Below are 22,558 nucleotides of genomic sequence, written 5' to 3'. Positions count from 1 at the left end.
TTTCCCTTGTCTGCTTCCACCTACAGGTCCTGTCTCTTCCCCTACCCCTCGACTGGCCCTTTCCCTTCTCCATTCAGTCCTGGCACAGACTCTTAAACAGGAACATTAACAATTCTGCTTTCTTCTTCCCCCCCCCCAAAAAAAATGCTGCTCAATCCACTGCGTCCCACCAGCAACTTGTGATTTTCTGCAGATTCCAGCAACATTGGTTTCTTGTTTCCATATTACATAGAAAATTGGTGCAGGAGGAGGCCATTCAGCCCTTTGAGCTAGCACCGCCATTCATTGTGATTGTGGCTGATCGGCTCCAATCAATACCCCGTGCCTGCCTTCTCCCCATATCCCTCGATTCCACTAGCCCCTAGAGCTCTATCTAACTCTCTCTTAAATCCATCCAGTGATTTGGCTTCCACTGCCCTCTGTGGCAGAGAATTCCACAAATTCACAACTCTGGGTGGAAAAAGCTTTTCTCGCCTCAGTTTAAAATATTATATCAGCTTTATTGATAAATGCATGGGTCTTAAAGTGAGCAGTGAGTGAGGCCTCACACAATTAAGGCCTGCAATCAAATTTGGCCGTGTATTCAGCATCATCAGTCAGTTTGACACCTGATCTCAAAAGCAGGCAACTGAACACTAGAGACAAGTCCTGGTCTGGAAACGACAATCTCGCAGGTTTCCCAAGTGAAGAGTTTAACCAGGACTTGGCGGAGTCTCCAGTTCAGGCATGGTGGTTTTCACCAGGTTCATGGTTTATAAACTGCTTCAATTGGTGCAGGGGTTGCAAAATGATCGGTAAAGATCAAAGTTGGCACATTCTTCACCACGCTGCTACCGATGATTGGAAGACAACATTTCACGTAATTTGAGGCAGTTCTGATTCTGAAAGACAGCGGTGCTTAGAACTGCACGAGTGAATAGAGGGGCACACAATTCAGTTTCTCGATTCCATTCAGATCCTTAAGTTCCACCACTACCAAGCATTCAAGAATATCAGCTTTCACTTGTGTCAGCAAGCTGCAGGCAGCCGCCAGTGTACCTGCACCACAAACAAATGAATCACATTCAATCATTTTGTTTTATCAGGAACATTATACCTACTTGTGAATTTAAAATACAACATTTTATTCAATCATTGTACTGTTCTTTAAACATAACATCCTAGAATTTGCTTACAAAATTAAAGGATGTTAAACTGCACAGATGGAATGGCCAGCCGATTTGCAATATGGTCAGTGATGTGCCGGTGGTCTGCTATGACACAAACTGGATGTAATGAGAGATGAATTGGGGAACGTTATTTATTTTAGTTTAGAAGTAAAGCATGGAAACAGACTTTTCATTCCACGCCAACCATTGATCCTCCGATCACACCAGTTATTTCATCCACTCCCTACACATTAGGGGCAAGCTAGAGGCAGGTTCTGCTACAAACATGCACATCTTTGGCACATGGGAGGGAAACCCATATGAGAACTTGAATACCCCACACAGACAGCACCCAAGGCCTCTGGCGTTGTATGGAAGCAGTTCTACCACATGATCTACTGTGCCCCCCCCCTTACGTGGGATGAATCGATTATAATGCTATTTAGATTGGGAATTAGAAAACCACTTAAGTTACTCTGGAAGTTGACAAACAGAAAAATGTCCTGATTATAAACCATACATGGGGACAAGCCTATTTCCGTGACCCACAGTAATCTCACACCATTGTCTCTCAACAACAGTGCTGCTACTTTACATCTGGCTGCCCACTGAAGTTGACAGGCAATAGCTTCTATTGCCATTTGTGCAACAATACTCTATTAAACAATGTAATGTAGTCTTCTGATTTTTTTAGCTTGAAGTAGCAAAAAGAAACTTATTGCTATTGAAAATACCTATAATTTTGAAAATCCTGAGGAAAATCGTTTGTTATTAAAGTCTAAAACTCTAGCCCTTCATACACCAATCAGCCAGAACATTACGACCATTGACAGGTGAAGTCAATAACATTGATTATCTTGTTACAAAGGCACCTGTCAAGGGGTGGGATATATTAAGTAGCAAGTGAACAGTCAGTTCTTGAAGTTGATGTGTTGGATGCAGGAGAAATGGGCAGGAGTAAAGACCTGAGCGACTTTGACAAGGACCAAATGGTTATGGCCAGACGACTGTGTCAGAGCATCTCTGAAACGGCAAGGCTTGTGGGGTGCTCCCGGTCAGCAGTGGCGAGTACCGACCGACAATGGTCCGAGGATGAACAAACCACAAACCAGTGACAGGGTGTTGGGCGCCCAAGGCTCATCGATGCGCGAGGGCAACGAAGGCTATCCTGTCAGGTCTGAACCGACAGAAGGTCGACTGGCACAAGTCACAGAAAATTTTAATGGTGGTCACGGGAGGAATGTGTCACAATACACAGTGCATCGCACCCTGCTGCATATGGGACTGCACACGGAGGATCAACAGCATATTAGGCAGGTGGTCATAATGTTTTGGCTGATCGGTGTACTTTTCCCCCATTGACAATTGTCTTTATAACAATGTTTCTTAGGGATACCAGTATCATGTTACAGAACTGCCCATAATTGAAGAAAAAACGTAAATGTTCAGATCAACTTATAGGGCAGGTTCAAGGCCCAAATGAATGTAATTGCAATGTAGAAAGTTAACCATATCTTGTACCTCCAGTAGCAAGTAAATCATCAACGACGACAACTTTCTGCTGTGGTTGCACATTCTCAGTTTGCATCTCGATTTCAGCCTAGGAAAGAGAATTTCAGAATATTAATGCATAAAGACAAGAGTCATAATAGTAAAAGAAGATATTTGCCCTTTTGTTGAGAAAATGCACAAAGGATTACCTCTCCATATTCCAGACGGTAGCTCACAGAAGAAATCTTACCCGGAAGCTTCCCTTTCTTTCTTATTGGTACAAAGCCAATTCCAAGTCTTTGTGCCAAAGGAGGACCAAATAGAAATCCACGTGCGTCCAAACCTTGGGGACACAAAAACAGTGTTACTGCAGAATGGAATTGAGCAATGTGTAATATAGAGCATAGAACTGTACTGGAACAGGCCCTTTGGACCACACATGAAGCCAAGTTAAACGGACTCCACTGCCCTCATGTGCTCCATATTCCTCCATTTCTAATATTTTTATTTTCTTATCTAAAAGCCTCTTGAACACCTCTGCCATATCTGATTCCACCAGCACCTCGTGACAGTGCGTCGCAAGCTCTGGAAAAAAAATACTTGGCCCACACATCTCATTTAAACTTTATCCCTTTGATCTTAAAACATGCCCTATGGACTTTAACATTTTCACCCCTGGTGGAACATTTGTAATATGTGATTGTAGATCTGCTTCTGTGGCGAGCAAGCAAATAGTCGCCAGGGTTCGGTGTTAGGTCGCCAGGGTTAGGCATCTTGGAAGTAGTACTTCCCCATCTATGCCTCTCATAATTTTATATACTTCTAAAGTGTTTCCCCTAAGCCTCCGATGCTCAAGGGAACATGATCTAACTTAGTCCAACTTCTGCTTATAGCTGGAGATACAAGAGACTGCAGATGCTGGTTTACAAAAAAAAGGCACAAAATGTTGGAGTAACTCAGCAGGGCAGGCAGCGTCTCTGGAGAACAATGAATATGTGATATTTGGGCCCGGATCCTTCTCCAGACTGATTGTGGTGGGGTGTGCCAATAATATAAAGGAGGATAGTAAAAGCTTTTTTAGGTATGTAAAGAGGAAAAAAATAGTCAAGGCAAATGTGGGTCCCTTGAAGACAGAAGCGGGGGAATTTATTATGGGAAACAAGGAAATGACAGATGAGTTGAACCGGTACTTTGGATCTGTCTTCACTAAGGAAGATACAAGCAATCTCCCAGATGTTCTAGTGGGCAGAGATCCTAGGGTGACGGAGGAACTGAAGGAAATCCACATTAGGCAGGAAATGGTGTTGGGTAGACTGATGGGACTGAAGGCTGATAAATCCCCAGGGCCTGATGGTCTGCATCCCAGAGTACTTAAGGAAGTGGCGCTAGAAATTGTGGACGCATTGGTGATCATTTTCCAATGTTCTATAGATTCAGGATCAGTTCCTGCGGATTGGAGGGTAGCTAATGTTGTCCCACTTTTTAAGAAAGGAGGGAGAGAGAAAACAGGAAATTATAGACCAGTTAGTCTGACATCAGTGGTGGGGAAGATGCTGGAGTCAATTATAAAAGACAAAATTGCGGAGCATTTGGATAGTAGTAACAGGATTGTTCCGAGTCAGCATAGATTTACGAAGGGGAAATCATGCTTGACTAATCTTCTGGAATTCTTTGAGGATGTAACCAGGAAAATTGACAGGGGAGAGCCGGTGGATGTGGTGTACCTTGACTTTCAGAAAGCCTTTGACAAGGTTCCTCATAGGAGATCAGTGGGCAAAATTAGAGCACATGGTATTGGAGGTAGGGTACTGACATGGATAGAAAATTGGTTGACAGACAGAAAGCAAAGAGTGGGGATAAATGGGTCCCTTTCAGAATGGCAGGCAGTAACTAGTGGAGTACCGCAAGGCTCGGTGCTGGGACCGCAGCTATTTACAATATACATTAATGACTTGGATCAAGGGATTAAAAGTACCATTAGCAAATTTGCAGTTGATACAAAGCTGGGTGGTAGTGTGAACTGTGAGGAAGATGCTATGAGGTTGCAGGGTGACTTGGACAGGTTGTGTGAGTGGGCGGATGCATGGCAGATGCAGTTTAATGTGGATAAGTGCGAGGTTATCCACTTTGGTGGTAAGAATAGGAAGGCAGAGTATTATCTGAATGGTGTCAAGTTAGGAACAGGCCGATTTAATTTTGCAGCTGAAAGCAGTTAGCACCCTGGCGCAACAGTTCCGAGTGCACATTTAAAAAAGGAAGCAGACGCTGGTGGAGTGGCTTGTTGGGAGCCACTATATGGAGGTGAAGTGCTTTGTGGTGGGAAAGTTCCGAGGCTTTGGCTCGAGAGGCTCGGTGGAGTGAGGCTATGACCCGGGAGGCTTTGTGGAGGCTCGAAAGGCTTTGGTGAAGAGGGTGATGGTACAATACGGTACCGTTTTTTTACAATTGTAAATCTTCCTGGCCAGTGCAGTAGAGATGGCTGAAAGGACAGTGGCATGCTCCTCCTGCAGGATGTGGGAAGTCGATGAGACCTCCAGAGTCCCTGAGCACCAGTCCTGTATGCCAAGCAGCTGCTCCTTACAGACTACGTTATGGAACTGGAGCAGCAGCTGGATGACTTCAAGGTTATCTGGGAGTCTGAGGAAATCGCATAGGAGTCAGTGAGGTGGTCGCACTTAGGGTACAGGCTGAAAGTATTTTGGTGACCACCAGGAAAGAGAGTGCAGCAATCCCCTTTGGGGTCACTCTGCTCGACAGCAGGTCTGCTCCTGTGGATACTGTTGGGGGGGGCGGGGGTGACTGGTCCTGGGAGAGCAGCTATGAGATCAGTAGTGGTGGCCTGACTCTGCAGTGCAGCGGGGAAGAGTGAGCTCCCAAGATTAATAGTGAAAGGAGACTTGTTAAGAGAGACAGTCATCAGAATCTGTGCCAGCAAACCAGACTCCCTGGTAGAAGGAATTAAGATGTAGTCTAGTTTTTAAATGGGGAGAGTATTCAGAAAAGGGACTTGGGAGTGCTGGTGCAGGATTCCCAAAGGGTTCATTTGCAGGTTGCATCAGTAGTAAGGAAGGCAAATGCAATGTTAACATTCATTTCCAGAGAACTAAAATATAAAATTGTACGGATGTAATGTTGAGGCTTTGTAAGGCGCAGGTTAGGACATGTTTGGAGTATTGTGAGTAGTTTTGGAGCTCCGTATCTGAGGAAGGACGTGCAGGCATTGGAGGAGGTCCTGAGGAGCTTCACGAGAATGGGCCCAGGGATGATTGGGTTAATGTATAAGGATAGTTCGATGGCTCTAGACCTGTACTCACTGGAATTTAGAAGGATGAGGGGGATCCCATTGAAACCTACCAAATAACGAAAGGCCTAGAAAGAGTGGATGTGCAGACGATGCTTCCACTAGTGGTAGTCTCGGACCAGAAGGCACAGCCTCAAAATAAAAGGACGTACCTTTAGAACAGAGATGAGGAGGATTTTGTTTTAGCCAGAGGCTGGTGAAACTGCGGAATTCCTTTCCACGACGGCTGTGGAGGCCAAGTCTTTGGCTTTATTTTTAAGGCGAGATTGATAGGTTCTTGATTAATTAGTACTGGCGTCAAAGATTACAGGGAGAAGGCAGGAGATTGGGGTTGAGAGGGAAAGATAGATCAGCCATGATCGAACGGCGGAGCAGACTTGATGGGCCAAATGGTCTCATCCTGCTCCTGTGACTTAGGGTCTATTTTCATGTCACACTCTTGAAGGTTCTCCCAAAGTCACTTCAACAAGCACTCTTTTGAAATAATCTGACTTACCCACAATTAATTCCGGTTGTGGAGACTTCTTTCTCAAATGATCTTCAAACAGGTCAATAACTGTAGCAAAGGCTATGGGATCTTTCAAAATGGGACTGATGTCTCTGGAAAAAAATAGGTGGCAAGTTAAATGCAACAGCATAAAGTATTGGAAATCCCATCAGTGGAGAGAACAAGATATCATATTGGTGGTGTAAGTAAGATTTCTGCTCTGCAGACATGAATTTCAGGTTCTGTAAAGGGTCATACACAAAGATAATAGAGCAGAGCAAGATAGACCACTCGACCCTAAAAACCGTAGTATGTCACGGCACCATTTTAGTAGGCAGAAACATTTAAAAAGAAAAATAACAAAAATCTGCGAATTGATAGATGAGATATATTCTGCATTTTAATGGTATCATCACACATACTGTTCCCCCAAAACACTAATTACGCTCGAGAGGCGGAGCGAACAGTGGGTTTTGCCTACTAAAACGGAGGCCGTTCCGCTCCTTTGCGTGCTACACTTCAGTATATGCGATTTCAACGGAGTGGTCCATCTTGCTCCTCTAGTATCTTTGGTCATACGAGCACACTTGTTCATGTCAACACGGACGGTTGGCTTGCTGGACGTTGTTCTTGTTTCAACACTTCCAGCATCTGCAGATGTACTTTGGCATCAACTATAAACATGCACTTTAATTAAAATAAGATTTTTTTTGTACATTTGTAGATTTGGACTGCGCACTTCTATTTGACAATATTTGAGAAATTGCAGCGAATTGCAAACGCAGCCCAGACCATCACACACACCAACCTCCCTTCCATTGACTCCATTTACACCTCATGCTGCCTCGGCAAGGCCAGCAGCATAATCAAGGACCAGTCGTACCCTGGCCACTCCCTCTTCTCCCCTCTCACATCAGGCAAAAGGCACACCTCCAGATTCAGGGACAGTTTCTTCCCAGCTGTTATCATCCTACCACAACCAGAGAGCAGTCATGAACTACTATCTTCCTCATTGGTGACCCTCGGACTATCCTTGTTCGGACTTTGCTAGGTTTACCTTGCACTAAATGTTATTCCCTTATCATGTATCTAAACATGGTAAATGGCTCGATTATAATCATGTATTGTCTTACCGCTGACTGGATAGGACACAACAAAAGCTTTTAATTGTACCTCGGTACACGTGACAATAAACAAGGCCGTATTTGGTTGGAAAGGCCATGATCACAGATACATGGTTTAAGAATTTAACAATATTGTAGGCAGGCAATACAGAGCAAAACACAAGTCTAATTAGGGATGCAGTTATGAACCTGGTAAATGCATTTCCTTCATCCAAATTATTATTAATATCAAAGATATAAAAACATATATTAAGATGGAGCTGTTTTCACAAAGTCTGGTGGTAGGCCAATTATGTAATTTTACACCTAGCTTCTGTGACATTTCAGTAACTTGCAAATGTTAAATATTGCAACATGTTAAAGTTAAATTTGCCTTCAGCTGGCAACCAATTCTACTTCCCATACAAAACTGAAATATTACAGATATAAATGAGGCATTAATGTCAAAGCATTATGCAACTATTTTATTCTAATTATTAATCAAAATCACAAAACTAGACATGACCAGAGAATACTCTGAGTTCCATATTCAGATGCAATTTAAGATCCCTTATTCACCAAAAAGCTGGTTTTGGTGAAGTCTAGTAGTCATCTGCATCTGGAGGTAGAAACATCTCAACAGTAAATGCCTTTTTTTCAATCCACAGAAATGTTAACATAGAAGTAAACCAATTATCCATCATGTCTAAATGTGTTCATAATGTAGCTATCTTTAGAGATACAGCTTGGAAACGGGCCCTTCGGCCCACCGAGTCCGCGCCGACCAGCGATTACCCCGTACACGAGCACCATCCTACATGCTAGCGACAAATTACAAAAGCCAATTCATCTACAAACTTGCAAGTCTTTGGAATTTGGCAGGAAACTGAATCACCCACGTGGTCACGTGGAGAACGAACAAACTCTGTACAGAAAGCACCCGTAGTCAGGATCGAACCCGGGTTCCTGGTGCCATAAGGCGGCAACTCTACCACCATGCCACTATGACGCCCTAGAAAAAGCAAGAACTATCAAATCAAATTTCTCCCAAATCCCCGTAACCTTGAGGGTTTTTTCTCTGCTGTGGCAAGGGGTCGTGAGGAGTCATTGTAGAGCAACTGAAGGAGAAATTGGAATAGATGGGAAGTTCTGAATTGGATCAAGAATGAGCAGCTAAGGAGCTTAATTAATTAACAGATAACATGGTAACATTACAAGGTGGAACAGAAGACACTGCAGATGTTGGAATCTGGACAACAAACAATCTGCTGAAGGAACTCAGCCGGTTGAGCAGATCTGTGAAGGCAAGTGGACAGTCGATGTTTTGGGCCAGGACCCTTCATCTGCTTGACGCACTGAGTCCCTCCAGTAGGTGGTTTGTATAGAGAGAAGAGATGGGCGATGTTTCGGGTCGAGACCCTTCTCCAGTAGGTGGTTTGTATAGTTAGGAAATTAACTACGGCGTTGTTTAATAAAGGATGTGAAAGATGTGGAGAGACAGGGCAATGGGGTTTGTCTTAGGACTAATGATAATAGCTATTTATTCACAAAACGCTGGAGTAACTCAGCAGGTCAGGCAGCATCTCAGGAGAGAAGGAATGGGTGACGTTTCGGGTCGAGACTCTTCTTCAGTCTGAAGAAGGGTCTCGACCCGAAACGTCACCAATTCCTTCTCTCCTGAATGCTGCCTGACCTGTTGAGTTACTCCAGCATTTTGTGAATAAATACCTTCGATTTGTACCAGCATCTGCAGTTATTTTCTTAAACAATGATAATAGCTATGATTCTTACACAATGATAATAGCTATGATCAACCAGGTCATCTGATGTCAGGCACCTGTACGATAAAGATAATAGAGAGCAATTTGTGGTTTGGAAATGACTGCAAACCCACATATCTCCTGGAGAAGATTGGATGGTTAATGCAAACATATTTAAAGAAGCACAAGGACAATCTCTATCCTTACCATGAATTTTGAAAAATAATTGGAGGATCACAGGCAGCAGCATTCTCCAGAGGGCATTCACAAAATGCCCCTTTCCCACGATTTGCTTATAGAAATGATACAATAGCTGCAAAAATGTACTGCACTTTACTTGTTCAAGTTATTCCAGCAACAAAATCCTCAATCATTATCACAAAGATAAGAGAGGTAGGCACATGGGGAAGTACAGGTTTTCCCTCCCAAGTAACAGTTCATCCTCATTGGAATTGTTTTGCCATTCTCTCATCATCACTGGCATTAAATACTGGAAACGCCCCACATACAAACACGTGGCCGTACTTTCCACAAAATGACCACCGCAATTCAAAGCAGTAATTCAACACAAACTTCTCGAGAGCAACTGAAGACTGGCAATCGAAAGCTGTCCTTGCCAGCAACAACGGCATCCTATAAATGCGGCACGGTGGCGCAGCGGTAGAGTTGCTGCCTTACAGCGAATGCAGCACCGGAGACTCGGGTTCGATCCTGACTACGGGCGCCGTCTGTACGGAGTTTGTACGTTCTCCCCGTGACCTGCGTGGGTTTTCTCCGAGATCTTCGGTTTCCTCCCACACTCCAAAGACGTGCAGGTATGTAGGTTAATTGACTGGGTAAATGTAAAAATTGTCCCTAGTGTGTGTAGGATAGTGTTAATGTGCGGGGATCGCTGGGTGGTGCGGACTCGGTGGGCCGAAGGGCCTGTTTCCGCGCTGTATCTCTAAATCAAAAAAGGAAAAGATTCACAAGGACAGTACCAGCAATGAAAGGTGGACGTACAATGTTTACTATCAACCCAGAAAATGGAAACGCAGAGGGCTAAATCGCACTAATAGCAAACTATGGATTTCATAGAGAACCATTAGCAATCTGCAGTGCAGGTCTCAGTGCATTGCAAACTTCTGTGCCTGCGTAACATCGTGCTGAAACATGAATGTGTTGCAACCAGCAGATGGCAACTTCTGATCTCATCCTGTGGACCCAAATGCATGGTTGTTCCCAATCCTGCTAAGTTGATGGGTTGAATGTACTTTGTTCCTGGTCCCTCAACTTCAGACATTGCTGGCATACGAAAAAGGCAAATAAAGCTAATTAGTTTGTGTCTTCCACTTTATTGTAATTAACTTTAATATTTTTATTAACGTCTTTTTAAATACATTTTAAATAACTTATTTTTTAACGTGTTTAAATGCATTTTGACTGCTTCCAAGTATTTTTGATCATGAGAAACATTTGGAGACGGTGGGAGAGGCCTTCAGATGGCACCAGCTGAGCCAGGGCCTTGGTTTGAGCAGAGTAAAGCCTCGTCTGTACTCACAGTTTGGGTATCTTACAGGACAGTCCCAGCAACAAGGTATATTGAGACCGGCATGTTCACCTCTGTCCATCCTGAAGAGAGGCGCCTGGCCAGATCAAGCCAGATGCAGCCCATTATCCCACTGGGAGAAATGAACAATTCAATCGTTTTTGTTCTTTTATGAGTTGACACCAAACAGCAGTATAAAAACTGCCAGAATTGTTCTACAAATGCAATGGTGAAAAGCTTTCATTTCCAAGCTACCAAATGGCTGAAATATCCCCACCAGCACCCTTGGGATAATTCAAGTTTAAAGAAACATCTCTATTCACTGAAATTTTAGAAATCAATAATATATAACTGAATATATCCTCAAATGCTACATTTCAAAAATCTAGCGATCATTTTCATGTAAAGTACACATGAAACCAATTTCAGGCCATCATTGCCATTGCAAACTAATGGAATATTTGTAAAAGAAACCTAACAAGTATGATACTAATATCTGAAATGAGAAAAACACTTACTAGAAAACAAGTGTATCTACTTGGAATCCACTCTGCTACTTTGTAAAAAACAAGTAAACGAGATAAGTACTCTACAGTGAAAACTTCAGTATTTTCAATGGCTATCACAGGTTATTTCAATATTCTTTTTTGAATGAAGCTTATTCAACTACATTGATTAATGTTTCACCAGGGAGATGAACCTTTCACATTTCAATGAAGACTTCTAATTATGTCTTAAATCTCTAATGTTTCATACGATATGATAGAACTTTATCTATCCCAGGAGGGGTCATCAGTGGGTGGTTGGTGGCTCCTTCCCATAGAAAAAGGCACGAATGTTAGGGCCAACACTCGATAGTCATTGAGGCATTTCAAAGAGTATTGAAATGGTTTAGTAAAGACAGAAGGAAGAGCAGATGCTGTAATCTTGAGTAAAACACAAAGTGGTGGAGTAATTCAGCATGTAGCATTGTGGAGGGATTGGATAGGCGACATTTTGGTCGGGGACCCTTCTTTAGTTTGATTGAGTCAGATCTTGCTAACTTATCAGTCACTGATTTCCAAATACCGATGAACATGACCTAAAAGGCTAACACCCTTCATGAATGATTTACCAGGCATTACATGGTTTGAGCCATTATGAAGTTGTGAAAAAATAACTTTTTTAAAATTTGCTGTGGTTATGCAGAGATCCACGTTCATTTAAACAAAAACAATGTACTTTGCACTGCAAGGCATGAATTTATAAAAGATTCACTGCTATTACTGTTGCGCCAGTACAAATAAATATTTTTCAATGGTGATAAGTCTGTTTTATCCTCAATGCCCAAATGCAATTCATTTCATGACAGAGAAAAGATTTTGGAAAAGGATCAGAAGAGGATTGATATCTAAACTCAAAACTGCATAACCTTCAGGGCATTGACACTGAAGTGTTTCCAAATAACAAAGTAATGGGCCACGAAAACAAGTTATGCAAACATGAGTGTATTGATTCTTGAAAATGATAACTTGATAGTTTATATTTCTGCTGCCATTATTTTCAGCGATAACAACTGTTACTGATGCAGCATTTTTTTAAACCTTGTCACGCATCAAAATGCTCGGCAAGAGTGAAGAAAATTCACCATAGAAACATAGAAAATAAGTGTAGGAGTAGGCCATTCAGCCCTTTGAGCCATCACCACCATTCAATATGATCATGGCTGTTCATCCAAAATCAGAACCCCATTCGGGCTTTTCCCCATGTCCCTTGATTCCCTTAGCCCCAAGAGCTAAATCTAACTCTCTCTCGGCCGCAGGACCTTTCATCGCCCGGCGCGGCTCGGCCACGGGATCTTCCATCGCCCGGCGGGAGCTTCAATATCGGGAGCCTCGATCGCATTGACGCAGCAGTTTGACTGCCTGACCGCGGGAGAAGAAGCAAGGAAGACCTTTTTTTTACCTTCCATCACAGTGAGGAGAGTCACTGTGATGGATGTTCATGTCAAATTTATGTAATTGTGTGTTTTGTTTGCTTTTTATTGTTATGACTGTACGGTAACGACATTTCATTCAAATTTGTTTTTGAATGACAAATAAATTCAATTCAATTCAATTCTAATTTTCATTATTCCGTAGCATTTGGAGGCATGGTCTGGATGGGGAATTTGAAAATAAGAATTTTTAAATTGAGGCATTGTTCATTTAGATTCAATTTAGGTTATCAAGTAGAGGGGAATTTGAAAATAAGATTTTTTTAATTGAGGCATTGTTAATTTAGATTCAATTTAGGTTATGAAGTAGAGGGACTATAGGTAAAATTTGGCTAACAATGTCAAGGGGCATCTACTCTGGGGCTGTAGAGAGCATCCTGTCCGGCAACATCACAGTCTGGTTTGGGAACAGCTCTGCCCAGGGCAGGAAGGCCCTGCAGAGAGTAGTGCATTCGGCAGAACGCACCATGGGAACTACACTCGCCCCCCTGCAGGACCTATACATCAGGAGGTGCAGATCCAGAGCAAGCAAGATTATGAGGGACCCCTACCACCCCAGCAACGGACTGTTCCAGCTGCTACGGTCAGGCAAACGCCTCCACAGTTATGCTGTGAAAACAGAGAGGATGTGACGGAGTTTCTTCCCACAGGCCATGTACACATTCCCACAGACTCCAGGGACTAAATTTTCTTTTATGTATTAATTTTAATTTATATGCTACAATTGTTTAAAAAAATTGCACAATCCGCAGGCATTGCCACTTTCATTTCACTGCACATCGTGTATGTGACAAATAAACTTGACTTGACTTGAAGGGGCAGCATAACGTCGAGACAGGAAGCAGCCAAAGAGAGATTTCTCTGGGAAATGGGTGCCTTCAATGGGAGAAAGGCATATGATTCACATGAAAGGACACAGAGTGTTACTGTGAATTTGGCAAGGTCCATTTTAGGAACTCATCAGATAGTAGAATATCGCCATTTTATGTTTACTGCTTCAGAGATTGCTTCAGAGATCAGCCCTTTGTAACCACAGAGCAGTTAAAACAGACTTCTGCTTTTCATTTCTATCCAATTGTAATCTAATCAGAGTAAAGCTCTGATAATCTGCTATCCATCTTTCCAAAAATTAGGATGAGCTAGGTGTCAGGAGTGCAATCAGAGTAAAGCTCTGATAATCTGCTATCCGTCTTTCCAAAAATTAGGATGAGCTAGGTGTCAGGAGTGCAAGCTGGTTGTGCAGCCAGAAGTGGTGGCGAGTTCAGGAACATCAGGGGTCAGGAACATGGGTACGTTTATGACTCTAGCTGCTCTACAAAATTGGTCCCGTCTGGTTGTATATTTCACTTGGTTCTGACAAGTTGAAAGAACAAGCTAAAATTCACCAGACTATGTTTCCTCACACTATGGGGGCTCAGTTTCCTGCTCCCTTTGAACTCATGGTTTGACTGCATTATTATGCTAGCGTGATTATCCAAAAAGTGTGTTGGGGTATTAATAGGAGTAACATCCAATACTCCAGAAACTCTGTTAGAATGGCATCAGCAAAGACTTGAGGGTGCCAAAATACAGCCGTTTTTCTGGAATATAATAAATGAATGAATTATTGAAGTTACAAAAATATAATTTGATCACAAATTTACAATTATCACTTGAGACATTATTTTAAAATTGCAATATTTTCATCATTCATTTACTCTGAAGCACTTTGGGCCAAGTGACATTTGAGCCGTCATTGATAAGAATAATGTCACAGAAAATCATTTTATATTGAGACAGAATTTAGTTCCAAACATGCAGTCTCAATGATCATTTATACCACCTCTCCATTATTTCCACTGATCTATCACTGTACAGGTCTGAAGAAATTACTGGTGCACGTGTTCATCTATTGCATCAATCATTTTTATTTCATTGCAAAGTCAATTAAGAAAACAAACTTCCATTTAAGTAGCTTACTTTCTGATCTTAGTACATTCCAAATATGTTAACAGCCAATTAATTTTATTTAAAAAGCAGTTACCACTGTACAGCTGAATATAAACAGACAATTTATTTCCAATTGTCCAGCATTAAAACTTTTCAAAGGAACTGCCTGCAGAAGGAACTAAATGTACGGGTGGTGAAAGTAAATAGCGGGTTTTGAATGACTAACTAAAAATATTACTTAACATAGTACAGTATCTATTGAGATGCATAAAGTAAATGCAAAGTTGCTAAAGTAAATAAGAGATTGTGTGTAACCGAACTAGAACCTTGTCTCGCCAGCACAAGTATGTTGTGTGGCTGCCCAGTAGGATTCAAAACTCAACCTGACATATGACTATAAGCTATCAACATAAATCAACTTAATTAATTTCCCGCAATCAGTAATGGCCCTGGTCAACACCAGCTAAACAAAGGGCAGAGGCAAGAGGATTAATGCAGCTTCTCAGATGCAGGTCTGACTTGATTTCATATATTCTCATATGGTCACCTCTCTATGCCAACATCTCTAACCCAATCCTACCCTTCCAAAGCCTTTCACTTCAACAGACATGCAGCCAATTTTGTGACTTTAAATGGAAACACAGGAGACTGCAGTCACAAGAAAGTCTTGCACGAAAACAAAGTGCTGGGGATCTCAGCAGGCCAGGCAGCATCTGTGGAGGGAAGTGAACAGATAACATTTCAGGTCAGGACCCTTCTTCAAACTGAACATTACCTGTGCCGTTCCTTCCACAGATGTTGCCTGGCATGCTAACTTCCACTCATATTTTGTTTTTCACTGACTTTAAATGTTTATCCAAAGAGAAGATTTCCTGATTTCCTTGTCTGAGAATGGGCATAATGAAAAGGCAACAAGCCAGTTACTCTGAAGTTCTCTTCTAGTTTTCTCCCCACCCTTCACACCAACCCCCAAAATTAGTCTTGCCTCACACCTATGCCCTCTAAGTTACATAGTTGCATAGCAAGGGTGTGGAAACAGGCCCTTTGGCCCAACTTGCCCACACCGGCCAACATGTCCCATCTATACCAGTCACACCTGCCTGCATTTGGTCCATATCCCTCTAAACCTGTCCCATCCATGTATCTGTCTAAATATTTCTTAAACATTGTGCTAGTACCTGCCTCAACTACCTCCTCCGGCAGCTCGTTCCATACACCAACCAGGTTCTTATTAAATCTTTCCCCCCTCACCTTAAACCCATGTCCTCTGGTTCATGATTCCCCTGCTCTGGGCAAGAGACACTATACGTCTACCCGATTTATTCATTTCATGATTTTGTACATCTCTATAGGATTAGTTTAGTTTAGTTTAGAGATACAGTGCAGAAACAGGCCCCTCGGCCTAACGAATCCACACTAATGCTATCCTACAAACACGAGGAACAATTTACATTTATACCAAACGAATTAACCTACAAACCTGTCCATCTTTGGAGTTTGGGAAGAAACCGGAGATCTTGAAGAAAACCCATGTGGTCACGGGGAGAACGTACAAACTCTGTACAGACAGCAACCGTAGTCGGGATCGAACCCGGGTTTCTGGAGTTGTAAGGCAGCAACTCTACCGCTGTGCCACCGTGCTGCCCCGAAGATTATCCCTCATTTTCCTGCACTCCAGGGAATAGAGTCCCAGCGTGCTCAATCTCTCTCCCTCTTGCTCAGGCCCTCAAGTCCTGGCAATAATCTCATAAATCTTCTCCACATTCTTTCTAGCTTGACAACATATTTCCCATAAAATGGTGCCCAAAATTGAACACAATACTCTAAATGTGGCATCAACAACATCTTATACAACGGCAACTTCTATATTCAATACTCTGACTGATGAAGGTCAAAAGCTTTTTTGACCAATCTTTCTATCTGTGATGCTACTTTCAACAAACTATTTAACTCCTCATCTACCGAATCCGTTGCTCAAGATGTGGACTTTTATACAACTGTCTGCAGCGAGACCAAATGCAGACTGGGCGATCGTTTCGCCTGAACCTACCTGATCTCCAGGTTGCTGGACGCTTTAATTCTCCTTCCCATTCACACAGACCTTTCTGTGCTAGGTCTCCTCCATTGTCAGAGTGAGGCTAAACGCAAATTGGAGGAACAGCATCTCACATTTCACTTGGGCAGCTTTCAGCCCAGTGGTATGAATATTGATTTCTCTCACTTCAGGTAGCCCGGGCATTCCCTCTCTCTCTCTATCCCTCCCCCACCCAAGTCACACTAGCTTCTCATTTTCACCCTACAAACAGCTAACAATGAATGGCCTGTTACCTTTATCATCATTACTTTTTTGCATATCTTTCATTCATTGTTCTTTGTATCTTCACATCACTGTTTATATCTCTCGTTTCCCTTATCCCTAACCAGTCCGAAGAAGGGTCTCGACCGGAAACATCACCCATTCCTTCTCTCCAGAGGTGCTGCCTGTCCTGCTGAGTTACTCCAGCTTTTTGATTCTATCTACCCGCACTCCTAGATCCCTCTGCTCTACAACGCTCCCCGGAGCTCTACCATTCACTGTGTAGGTTGTGCCCACGTAATGCACTCAAAATGCAACACCTCACATTTCTCTGTATTAAATTCCATCCACCATTCCTTGGCTCACCTGCCCAACCGATCAAGATTCTGCTGCAATTTTTGACAACCATCTTCACGATCTAAAATACTACCCACTTTTGTGTTATCTGCAAACCTGCTAATCATGTAATGTACGTTCTCACCCAAATCATTAATATGGACAAATAGTAATGGGCCCAGCACCAAACCGTGAGGCACACCACTAGTCACAGGTCACCAGTCTGAAAAGCAACCTTTTATCATCACCCTCTGCTTCCTTCCATGAAGCCAATTTTCTATCCATTCAGTTATCTCTTCTTGAATCCTTTGGAATCTATCCTTCCAGAGCAGCCTACCATGCAGAACCTTGTTGAATGCCTTACTGAAACCCATGTCTACGTCTCCAGCTTTATCTTTGTCTACCTTTTTGATCACATCCTCAAAAAACTCAGATTCATGAGACACGACCGCCCACGTACGAAACCATGCTGATTACCCCAAATCAGCCCTTATCCATCTAAATGCATGTATAATAATAATAATAATGCATTACATTTATATAGCGCTTTTCAAACACTCAAAGACGCTTTACAGGGATTTCTAGAACATAGAGAAGTGAATAAATAGATAAATAAGTAAACGAACAGAGAAAGGAGACAGAAGGTGAGGTGACCTTCAGTGGTTGAAGGCAGTGCTGAAGAGGTGAGACTTCAGTGATGTTTTGAATGTGGTGAGTGAGGAGGAGTCTCTGACGGTTTGGGGTAGTGAGTTCCATAGGGTGGGAGCAGCGATGGAGAAAGCCCTGTCCCCCCAGGATCTGAGTTTGGTCCGGATGGGGGGGGACAGGAGATTGGCAGCAGCAGAGCGGAGGGTGCAGGTGGGAGTGTGCCTGTGGAGGAGGTCAGTCAGGTAGGATGGGGCCAGGTTATGGAGGGCTTTGTAGGTCATGAGGAGGATTTTGTATTGGATTCTCTGGGGGATGGGGAGCCAGTGGAGTTTGTAAAGGACGGGGGTGATATGGTCACGGATCGGGGAGTGGGTGAGTAGACGGGCAGCGGAGTTTTGAATGTATTGAAGTTTACTGATGATTTTTGAGGGTGAGCCATAGAGGAGGCTGTTGCAGTAGTCCAGACGGGAGGTGATGAAGGCGTGGATGAGGGTTTCTGCAGCTGTGAAGGAGAGGGATGGACGGAGACGGGCAATGTTTTTGAGGTGGAAGAAGGCTGTCTTTGTGATGTGTTTGTCGAAGGAGAGGGTTTGATCAAAGATGATTCCAAGATTCCGGATGTGAGGGGAGGTGGATACTGGGAGACCATCAATATTGAGGATGAAGTTTTGGGTGGATTTGGTGAGCGTTTTTGGACCAATGATGATGATTTCAGATTTGTTGCAGTTGAGTTTGAGGAAATTTGATTGAAGCCAAGATTTTATTTGAGAGATGCAGTTTGTCAGTGTAGAGTGTGTGGTGGTGGAGATTGACTTGGTGGAGATGAGGAGCTGGATATCATCGGCGAAGCAGTGGAAGTTGAGACCATGACGGCGGATTAATTGACCAAGGGGGAACAGGTAGAGGATGAAGAGGAGGGGGCCAAGGACTGAGCCTTGGGGGACACCTTGGGGGAGGGGAGCGGTGGGGGATTTACAGTTGTTAATGGAGATGAACTGGTGCCTGTCAGAGAGGTAAGATTTGAACCAGGATTGGGCTGTGCCGGTGATGTTAAAGGAGGTTTCAAGTCGGGTGAGGAGAATGGAGTGATTTATGGTGTCAAAGGCGGCGCTGAGGTCAAGTAGGATGAGGATGTTGAGGTTGCCAGCGTCGGAGGAGAGGAAAAGGTCGTTTGTGATTTTGAGGAGCGCAGTTTCAGTACAGTGGTTGGAGCGGAATCCGGATTGGAAAGTTTCATACAGGTTATTGGTAGAGAGGTGGTATTTGAGTTGGGAAGCTACAGCACGTTCCAAAACTTTGGACAGAAATGGTAGGTTGGAGATTGGTCTGAAGTTGTTTGGGGTGTCAGGGTTGAGACCAGGTTTTTTCAGAATGGGGGTGACAGCAGCGATTTTGAGGGATGGTGGGACGATGCCAGTGGACAGGGAGGAGTTTATTATTGCAGTGATAAGTGGAGAGAGAGCAGGGAGGCAGGCCTTGACAAAGCTGGAGGGGATGGGGTCCAGAGAGCAGGTGGCAGTTTTTATTCCTGTGATGAATGTATATCCTATCACTCACAATACTCTCTAGTAACGTTCTAACCACAAATGTTAGACTCACTGACCTGCAAGTTCTCAGCCTTTTCCCTGCAGCCCTTCTTGAATAAAGACACGTTTGCCACCACAATATTTGCCTCCAGTCCAGCACCTCACCTGTATTTAATGACGGCTCATAAATCACAGCCAGGGCTGCTGCAATTTCCTCTCTAGTTCTCAAGACACTTCCAGTGATTACCCCAAGTTCCTCCCTCCTCCTGTCTTTCTCCACGGTAAAAACAGGAGAAATATTCTTTGAGGACCTAGCCCGTCTCCTGTGGTTCCACACAGAATTGTCTGCCTTGATTCCTGAGGGGTCCCACACTCCCTCTAGTTACCCTTTTTCCTTTTATGTACATAAAAACTCTTGGGATTATCCTTCATGCTATCTGTCAGAGCTATCTCCTGTCCCCTTATTGCCCTTCTGATTTCCTTTTTTTAGCGAAACTCCCCCAGGGACACACTTGATCCCGGCTGCCTGTACCCGTCCGATGCCTCCTTCTTACCCTTGACCAAAGCAAAGCCTCAATTTCCCTCGTCACCCAGGCTTCCTTAAATTTGCCTGCCTTGCCCTTTTGCTCTTGCGGATGTGCATGTCCTGAACTCGTCGGAACACTTTTAAAAACATCCCACTTTCCTTTCCTACGCTGAAAAAAAAGACTACGTGCCAACCCTCAGGAGCAGACAATAGGTGCGGGAGGAGGCCATTCGGCCCTTCGAGCCAGCACCGCCATTCAATGTGATCATGGCTGATCATTCTCAATCAGTACCCCGTTCCTGCCTTCTCCCCATACCCCCTGACTCCGCTATCCCCAAGAGCTCTATCTAACTGTCTCTTGGATGCATTCAGAGAGTTGTCCTCCACTGCCTTCTGAGGCAGTGAATTCCACAGATTCACAACTCTCTGACTGAAAAAGTTTTTCCTCATCTCTGTTCTAAATGGCCTACCCCTTATTCTTAAACTATTCTTATTCTTAAGCATGAGGCAAATGCCTGAACAATCTCCTCCAGCAGTCATACCCCGCACACCAGAGAACATTATTAGACAGTGCAGCACCTCAAGGCACTGCTGGGGCAATATCACCAACGAACGCTCTCTCTGCAACAGGTCTCCAAATCCACTGGCAATATTCCCAACACTGCCACTCGGGCCATGTCCCAACGCCAGACTCCCAGACAAACTCTACCACGGGAAGAGGTTACTCGCTGCACCGTACAGAGTATTTAGGGGTGTTCTGGAAACCTGGTGTGATCTCTTGGCCCACAAAATGGAGTCGTATTCAGGACCGCACCCCGGGCATCAAGCAGGAGCCCGGTGTACGCGGCAATCGGAGCACATCGCCTCCAAAACCATCGCCAGCCACCGCCTCTGGCGAGTCTGTAGCCCCATCCCAGGCGGCGGAGATCCCCGACTCCACCACCGCCACCTGAGCTGGGGACGGCCTCGCCCACCGGCGGGACACTCACCGAAACATGATGCCCTGCTTGGGGAAGTCGGGGTAGGCGCTGATGCTGCACCGCACCCGCCGCAGCTTCTCCTCCAGCTGCTCCGCGCTCATCCTCCCGCCGCCGCCGCCGCTTCCTCGCCAGCACTGTCTGAGCGAAGATAAGCGGGATCGCTCACTGGCGCCCCCTGCAACCCGCCGGCCGGCCGGCCCATTGGGAGGTGGAGCGTTCCTCTCTCGCTGCTGAGGGGGCGGGTGCCGAGCCAGGCCCACAAGCCAACTTTGGAGCAGTCCCCACCAACAGGGAGGTCATCATCAGGTACTGAACCAGGCCCACACAGGTCATCTTTGGAGCTGGAGCAGTCTCCACCAACAGGGAGGTCATCATCAGGTACTGAACCAGGCCCACAAGTCAACTTTGGAGCAGCCCCCACCAACAATGAGTATAAGAAAATAACTGCAGATGCTGGTACAAATCGATTTATTCACAAAATGCTGGAGTAACTCAGCAGGTCAGGCAGCATCTCGGGAGAAGGGTCTCTGAAGAAGGATCTCGACCCGAAACGTCACCCATTCCTTCTCTCCCGAGATGCTGCCTGACCTGCTGAGTTACTCCAACATTTTGTGAATAAATCCACCAACAATGAGGTCATCAGGCGCTGAACCAGGCCAAGTCAACTTTGGAGCAGTCTCCACCAACAGGGAGGTCATCAGGTACTGAACCAGGCCCACACAGGTCATCTTTGGAGCAGTCCCCACCAACAGGGAGGTCATCATCAGGTGTTGAACCAGGCCACACAGGTCAACTTTGGAGCAGTCTCCACCAACAGGGAGGTCATTAGGTGCTGAACCAGGCCCACAAGTCAACTTTGGAGCAGTCTCCTCCAACAGGAGGTCATCATTAGGTGCCGAACCAGGCCCACAAGCCAACTTTAGAGCCGTCGAAATGTGTAGGAAGGAACTACAGATGCTGGTTTAAACTGAAGATAGACACAAAATGCTGGAGTAACTCAGCAGGGGCAAGGCAGCATCTCTGGAGTGAAGGAATGGGTGATGTTTTGGGTCGAGTCGCTTCTTCAGACTGATTGGAGCAGTCTCCATCAAGGTCAGTGCCTGGTGCCATGAGCACCCAAGGTTGGTGTTGATACTTTTGGTAAAATACCTGTAGTAAGCCGTTATGCAATGTAGACACAAGGAACTGCAAATATTGCTAGCTAGAGATGGATGCTGCCTGTCCCGCTGAGTTACTCCAACATTTTGTGATACTCCAACATTTGGAATATTTGGAGTCTGAAGAAGGGTCTCAACCTGAAACGTCACCCATTCCCTCTCTCCTAGATGCTGCCTGACCTGCTGAGTTACTCCAGCATTTTGTGATACTCCAACATTTGGCGAATATCTTCCAGCATCTGCAGTTCCTTCCGATACAAATGTTGAATCTTGCATATAACACAAAGTGTTGAAGTAACTCAATGATGGCACTTCTGGAGGATATACATGGGCAACGTTTCGGGTCAGGACCCCTTTTCAGCCGTTC

At 44.3% G+C, this 22,558-nt stretch overlaps 1 protein-coding gene across 1 annotated transcript; it reads right to left on the bottom strand.

Annotated features, from left to right (window-relative positions):
- Positions 1-479: 479 nt before the first annotated feature.
- Positions 480-21,211, bottom strand: aprt (adenine phosphoribosyltransferase). The gene is made up of 5 exons (XM_078400823.1): positions 21,044-21,211; positions 6,437-6,540; positions 2,849-2,982; positions 2,670-2,748; positions 480-1,038 (listed from the first exon to the last, which is right to left on the bottom strand). Exons 1-5 carry the CDS (start codon positions 21,133-21,135, stop codon positions 899-901), a joined length of 549 nt encoding a protein of 182 aa, XP_078256949.1. The 5' UTR covers positions 21,136-21,211; the 3' UTR covers positions 480-898.
- Positions 21,212-22,558: the final 1,347 nt, after the last annotated feature.

The sequence above is a fragment of the Rhinoraja longicauda genome, chromosome 6, assembly GCF_053455715.1.
Source record: "Rhinoraja longicauda isolate Sanriku21f chromosome 6, sRhiLon1.1, whole genome shotgun sequence".
NCBI classification, from domain to species: domain Eukaryota; kingdom Metazoa; phylum Chordata; class Chondrichthyes; order Rajiformes; family Arhynchobatidae; genus Rhinoraja; species Rhinoraja longicauda.
The sequence above is the reverse complement of the archived record's forward strand: the minus strand, read 5'-3'. Positions and strand labels throughout refer to the sequence as shown.

Excerpts from the sequence above, each read along its gene's own strand:
- aprt (XM_078400823.1), bottom strand. The coding sequence starts at position 21,135 with ATGAGCGCGGAGCAGCTGGAGGAGAAGCTGCGGCGGGTGCGGTGCAGC. Across the intron at positions 2,983-6,436 it reads ACAACCGGAATTAATTGTGG|GTTTGGACGCACGTGGATTT; the intron begins GTAAGTCAGATT and ends TGTGTCCCCAAG. Across the intron at positions 1,039-2,669 it reads TGATTTACTTGCTACTGGAG|GTACACTGGCGGCTGCCTGC; the intron begins GTACAAGATATG and ends TTTGTGGTGCAG.